General features: G+C 45.6%; 1 protein-coding gene across 1 annotated transcript in view; it reads left to right on the forward strand.

The window, feature by feature from the left end:
* Positions 1–6,576, forward strand: part of LOC138949151 (uncharacterized) — a 65,384-nt gene extending 58,808 nt beyond the window's left edge. Inside the window, exons 7-9 of the mRNA XM_070320914.1 lie at positions 3,697–3,950; positions 4,916–5,121; positions 5,628–6,576. Coding sequence (XP_070177015.1) covers positions 3,697–3,950; positions 4,916–5,121; positions 5,628–5,808 — 641 coding nt within the window. The 3' untranslated portion in view covers positions 5,809–6,576. The remainder of the gene's footprint in view (positions 1–3,696; positions 3,951–4,915; positions 5,122–5,627) is intronic.
* Positions 6,577–7,284: the final 708 nt, after the last annotated feature.

Below are 7,284 nucleotides of genomic sequence, written 5' to 3' on the forward strand. Positions count from 1 at the left end.
TTTCTCCGTCTTGCCCCTCGATCAAGCCTTCAACCATCGAAGAAGCGAGTCAAACCATACAGCACAACAACCCCAATCCTTGTGAGAGGCACGTTCGAGACACAACTACTCGCGAAGAACGCAAAGACTAGGGCCACGATCTGCGTTGTACCAGGTGATGAACGACCAATCTGCAGCTGGAACACCTCCAGGAAGCTCCGTCTTATCGATACCGTGAATACGGTCGAAAATCATTGTCCACTGACAGATGAGTTCCCAGGTCTCTTCACCGGGTTAGGCCAAGTACACAACACCACCATCAAACTTTACATCGACGAAACGGTCCAGCCCGTCGCACAACCATACAGGAGAACCCCCTTTCATGTGCGGAAACACATTGAAGAGTAAATTCAGAAAGACCTTGAGCTCGGGTTCATTGAAAAAGCAAACGGGCCAACGCCCTTGGTATCCCCAATTGTTGTTGTTCCCAAACCCAAATCACCGGGAAAAGTACGTTGCTGCATCGACATGCGAACGGCCAATAAAGCCATCAGACGGGAAAGGCATGCCACTCCGACACTCGACGAACTCAAAACCATGCTCTCCGGGGCGAAAGTATTCAGCAAACTCGACCTTAATCAAGGTTACAATCAACTGGAGCTTGCGGAAGAGTCCCGCTACATCATGACATTCGCCACGCATCTCGGCTTATACAGATACAAACGCCTCTTCTTTGGTGTCAACTCTGCGAGCGAGATCTTTCAAGAAACAATCCGCCAAACGCTCTCTGACCTGAATGGCGTCGTCAACATCAGTGACGACATCCTCTGTTTTGGATCATCACAACAAGATCATGACCGAAATCTCCGTGCAGTCTTCGAACGCCTACACCAAAAAGGCTTGACGCTGAACGCCGAAAAATGTGTCTACAACAAACAATCGCTCGAATTCCTCGGACACATCTTCGGCGAGAATGGTGTGAGACCCAGCCAGGACAAACTCAAAACCATTCTTGAACTTGCCACACCAACCAACGCATCTGAAGTTCGGAGTCTGCTCGGCATGATGAACTTCTGTGGAGCTCACCACATCTCAAACTACGCAACGCTAACCAGTGATCTGAGAGACCTGACAAGGAAGTCGGCACCCTTCTCCTGGACAGAGAAACATGACTCGGCCATGGCAAAGCTCAAAACGTCGCTGAGCGAAGCCACAACCCTCGCCTACTTGGACCCGTCAAAGCAAACTGCTATCTACACTGCCGGTAGCCCCGTCGGAATCTCGGCAGTCCTCACCCAAGACGGTCGAGTGATCCCTCGCTCCCACCGAACAGCGGTATTCTCAAACAGAGAGAGAAGCACTAGCCATCGCCTGGGCCTGCGAGCACTTTCACATCTATGTCTTTGGTGCCCCCTTCACATGATCCTTACGGACCACAAGCCACTTGTAGCCATGTTCTCCAACCCCCGAGCCCAACTATCAGCCCGCGTTGAGCGCTGGGTAATAAGAACACAGCCATATGAAATGACAGTACAGTATCGACCAGGTCATGACAACCCTGACGACTAAGGTCTGTCTACCAAGCCCCCAGCGGCAGGGAACAGAAAGTCGCAGGAGAATTCATCCACTACATCGTCTCAACGGCAACCCCCAAGGCGATGACTGTGGAAGAAGTCGCAGATGAAACAACGAAAGATGCAACGCTAATGGCCGTAATCAACGCAATGATGATCAAGTCGACAGTCAAACATTCAAAACGCTCCACCTGTGTCGCTCAGAACTCTCGCTTGCCCAAAACTCTTGCATCATGTACTGAAAGGTCACCGAATCATCCTCCCCCATTCTCTTCACCAGAAAGCTGTCAACATAGCTCACATTGGGCACCAAGGAATTGTGAAGACTGTTGCTCTAATGCGAGAGAAAACTTGGTTCAGAGGCATTCAAACTCGAGTCGAGAACACAGTGAGAAACTGCCACGCATGCCAAATCGCGACACCGACCACAGTCCGAGAACCCCTACAAATGTCTCCATTGCCTCCAGGACCATGGCAGGAAGCCTGCAGATTTTGAACATCACCCAAACGGGAAGCATCTTCTCGTCGTGACCGACGAATATTCCCGGTACCCAGTGGTAGTTGTCATCAACTCAACCGCCGCCCGCACAGTGATTCCGCATCTCGACAAAATCTTCTCCGAATTTGGTATACCAGTCACCCTGAAAACTGACAACGGGCCTCCATTTAATAGCCACGAATTTGCAGCGTACGCCACAAACACAGGTTTCAGACACAGGAAGATCACCCCATTGTGGCCATGGGGAAACGCCGAGACTGAGAGGTTCATGAGGACAATCAAGAAAACCATCAAAGCTGCCCTTGCGTTACAACACAGCTATGAACAAGCCATGTATCAGTTCCTTCTGGACTACCGGACCATTCCACACTCAACCACAGGCGTTCCCCCAGCAACCCTCATTTTCAGCCGAATCCTGAAAACTCGGTTGCCCCACATTCCGGAAAGCTTCCGCGATGACTCAGCCCTGAGACAACGAGATGCCGCCCAGAAGCAGAACATGAAACGTCACGCCGACAGCAAAAACTATGTTAAACTATCCAACATCGGAGTTGGTGATGCTGTGCTGCTGAAGAATCCCCAACCATCCAAATGCGAAACTTCCTACCAACCAACCCCCTTGGTCGTCACAACAAAGAAGGGATCCATGGTCACCGCTCAGCGAGGACAGCAAGTCGTCACCCGCAACAGCAGTTTCTTCAAGAAGTCTCCACGGCCTCCCACGGAGAGAGAGACTGAACCTCAGGATCCCGCTGACCCTGATGCAGAATCCGAGGATGAACGCGATACACCTCAGTCAAACACTCAACAGCAACCATACATCGGTCACACAATCGCCCCACCAAGTCCAAACTCACACAACACACGGACACCGCTGGCTCTCAATGCACCAAAACGGTGTTGATATTGAACTTCAGTTGTTGCTTTGCATCCAAAATGCCCAACAGATTTGATGACTTTGTTTTGACCTGATGAACTTGCCAGGAACAATTCAAAGGAACGCTCACCAAGTTGAATTTCATCAACATTTGTTCAATTTTCCTGTTACCAATTAATGTCAGTTTCTTGTTCTAGTTGTTTTTGCTCATGCCTGAAAGTCAACCTTGCATTTTGTTGTTGTTTTATTTTTGATTGTTTTGTTTGTGTGTAAATTTTGAGGAAGAGATAGGGAAGGAACGGAACTGGAGTTTCAATCACATTTTTAATTTCTTTTACAGTTTCAACTTGGCGTATTACTTTAGTTCTGTCTGCTGATTTTCACCCTGTATGTATCGTTTGCATACGTTGAACATTTTAAGAGCAGTTAGGTCGCATTCCGTCATAATATTTTGGTTTATTATTTTTACCACGTTTGATTCTCAAACCGAGGAAGGAAGAGTTGTAATGTTGTACCTTTGGTTCTTAATGCAAGGGAAACAACTCGGTGTTTTCCCGGGGATGATGTCCCTTACTTTTGCTATCATCATGGCGTCGTGCTTATGACTCAATAAACCGTCAACACCAAATCCACCTTTATCACTGTTCCATATGTCCATCCACATCAATCATCATCATCATCATAACTCACATTACCGGAACATTATAATGTTTAACTCATCCACTTCTTAATTTATCCATCCATTCATTCATACTTTAATTTGACAGGGCCCCCTTACCACCGAGGGCTAGACCAACCTCACTGGGTACCCCAACAGGCCTCACACGACGAGACGTTTTCTATCCTGGACTGCAAGCAGAGGCTGAGGGGCTACAGCTACGTGATGGGGCATGACATGGATGAGGTCCTCATGCCCGCCCAGCACGTCTCCATCAAGGACCTCATCAAAGAACAGCTCATGGTGAGGGAAAGTAGAGATTTCAGCTGTACGCAGAATGGTACTCACCCAGAACAGCTCATGGTGAGGAAAAGTAGAGATTTCAACTGTACACACAATTGGACTCACCCAGAACAGCTCATGATAAGGGAAAGTAGAGATTTCAATTGTACACATGATGGGAGATTTTACACCTTCTCCCCGATGGGGTCCAAGTCTTCAGCAGCAGAAAAGGAAGGAGGGGGGAGGGGAGGGGCAAGCAGGAGGCCGACGCTGATGTTCTTCTTGTTCCTTTTTCGAAAGTACTTACATTGAGTGGAGAAGCTTGGAATTTCAATGTTTGCGAATCACGTTACAGTCGAACATGTCTATGACGACCACCCAAGGGACTAACAACAGTGGTGCTTAATAGACAGACGGTTGTCATGGAAAGGTGCATGGTGTAGGGGGAAAATTCGTCGGGTTCCTTTTGGTTGGTCGTTATAGGCAGGTGAGAAGGTCTGCAAGGGCAAGTTTGACTGTACTGTGAAGAACCTCATCAAAGAATAGCTGATAGTTATTGAAAGTTGATCGTTATCATTTGCTAACTTTCAATTTTCGGTAAGGAAAGTGTGTCACGATTGGTGCTTCGTTGGAAGAGTATTGTTAGTAAAAGTAGATCATTATCATCGCTTCTTGTTTTCCAAAGTCAATAATTATATAAGGTGTGCAAGGTTGGGGCTTCAAAACGTACAAAGCACGTCACCGCTGTCCCTATTCTCTTGATTAGCAGTTTCACGTTCATTGAGAAAATTACTCATAGGCACTAGCTTTACGTATAAAAAAAATACTTGTAATGCAATTATAACATTTTACATTGTTCACTCAAAATACCAGACTATATTTCACTATGGTCTTTTTTCTTTTCTTTTGGTACAAATATTGGTTTTTTTTTACATAGTCATGACATTTTATAAGTATCAAAGCAGCAACAAGTCTGCGGCTCATAGTGGTGTCTCCAAAACATGATGCAATTGGAGAAAAATAAACTATTAATTGGGTTTTTTCAGTTGAGACCGGATGCTGCAGGTTTCTACTTCTACACCCAGTTCTTCATCTACGATTGGGGTCCGATCAACAAGAAGACCGACATCAGCTACTTCGGGTATCTCAACAGCACACTGCCCCGAAACGAGTGTAAGAAGTACGTCTACCTGATGAGCAGAGTGGTCCAAGCCAGAACACATTCTTTCTTCTCCAGGTCGCCTTATCAACAGTAAGTGACTTTAATGATAATTATGAATATGAAAAAAAGGAAGGAGTGTAGGCTACTGTATGTAAAATCTGGAACACAAATCATATCCTATTCCAAAAAAGTTAAGGACTTGCCAAGAAAATGTATACAATTGTTTTACAAATTTGCTAGAATTCAAGGGTCCAATGATTTGATCCATAATTGTTTTTGTTAGAACTTCTTCTTCTTCTGCGTTCGACGGTTGTGTCTAGGGTCGTAGTTCCGCTGCTGTCGTGAACTGGAACGTCGCTTTCAGGTCTTCTGACGTTCCACAGAGCTTGGTCTCCAGTGTAGCTCCTTCTGGCCGGATCTGGTTCCGCTGTTAGAACTTAAAAAAGGACTGAGTCTCGAAACATTTTTGGGAAATAGTTGGATTTGTTTGCGATCTGCACAGGAAGCAGCCGGCATGTTAAGTTTTGGCATGCGTTTAAGCTGAAGGATACTCTTGTCTTTATTTTCTTAATCTCATCATTTTCATCTGCTTTCAGATATTTCATCCCGATGAAGGACGCCATTTTGCATCATTACCGGAAGTGCCCAGCTCACGTGTGGAAAACGTGCGATCCTCCAAAGATGACGGATCGTTCCATGCTTCGCTTTCAAGGTCAGCTCGAGAAAGGTCTGGAAAAGGCCAGACAGGCTATCGGAATCCGGCCAACGGCGTCATGATGGAGTATGATAATGTGTAAAATATTGACTGACAAGAACTGGCACTTGACTGGAAGAACTCCTAAAAGAGATAGGCCATTGAAATCAAGCCCGCAGCTTCTTGATAGTGGGCAGTTAAAGTGTATAATATTGACAGACAAGAACTGACACTTGATTGGAAGAACTCGTGGAAACGGCAGAACAGGCCATTGGAATCAAGCCTGCAGCTTCTTGATATTGGGATGTTAAAGTGTATAATATTGACAGACAAGAACTGACACTTGACTGGAAGAACTCGTGGAAACGGCAGAACAGGCCATTGGAATCAAGCCCGCCACTTCTTGATAGTGGGCAGTTGAAGTGTAAAATATTGACTGACAAAAGCTGGAAGAGCTCATGGAAACGACCAGGATGGCCATTGGAATCCGGCCCAAATTTTCTTGATAGTGTTTGGAGTGTAAAATATTGACTGACAAGTATACTAACATTTTACTGGATGAGCTCCTCGAAAGGGTCCTAATAGGCCGTTGGAATCAGGCACACAGCTTCCTGATAGCTTTTGGATTAAGTGTAAAATAAAAATGGACTGCCAAAAATTGACCGGCCAGATAGGCCATTAAAATCAAGCCAGCATAGCCTTGATAGTGGCCAGATGAAGAGTACATAATTGACTGACAAAAACTAACTGTGACTGCGGAAGGACAATGAGTGCTGTGAACTGTGACTTGGAGGACTATGGGTGATGTGTAGTAGGTGTGAGCGATGGTAGAGTAGAGGACGTGTGATTGGCGGGGGGGGGGGGGGGGGGGGTAAGAGTGAAATGTTGACGTCTGTTTACTTTGTATGATGGGGGGGTTATGATGTAATGTAATGTATGATGATGTACTATGTGTTGATTGCGTATGTATGGGGGTTATGATGTAATGTATATGTATGATGATGTATTCTGTGTCGATTGTGAATGTATGGTGGGGTGGGGGGGTATGATGTAATTTAATGTACGATGATATATTTGGTGTTTGATAGTGTATGATTGTTTGTTAGTTGTAGATTATAGTACGATGTTTGATGTTGTAATGTTTGTGCGTGTGTTATAATGCAATATGTTATGATGTAATGTGTGATGATGTATTCGGTGTTTGATAGTGGATGTATGCTTGTTAGTTGTAGATCTAGTACGATGTTGAGGCTGTAATGTTTGTGCGGGTGTCATATGTAGCCGTACGAGGGTTCCAGTGTGTGAGTTGTGCATGGCCGGGCGCTAGAGTGCTGCATGAATGAGTAAGTGCATGTGGAGTTGTATGGCTGGGTGAATTGTGGGTTGCGTACGTCCGAGGGGCACATGTAGCCTGTGTGTCTGAAGTAGTGGGTATGTGTGCGTAAGGGTGTGTTGATATTGAACTTCAGTTGTTGCTTTGTAAATGTCTATGTATCAGTGTATTATGTCTTGCCACACACATGCCAAATTTCCTTGTATTGATGAGGACAATAAAATAT

Source organism: Littorina saxatilis, linkage group LG15 (genome assembly GCF_037325665.1).
Source record: "Littorina saxatilis isolate snail1 linkage group LG15, US_GU_Lsax_2.0, whole genome shotgun sequence".
Lineage (NCBI taxonomy): Eukaryota > Metazoa > Mollusca > Gastropoda > Littorinimorpha > Littorinidae > Littorina > Littorina saxatilis.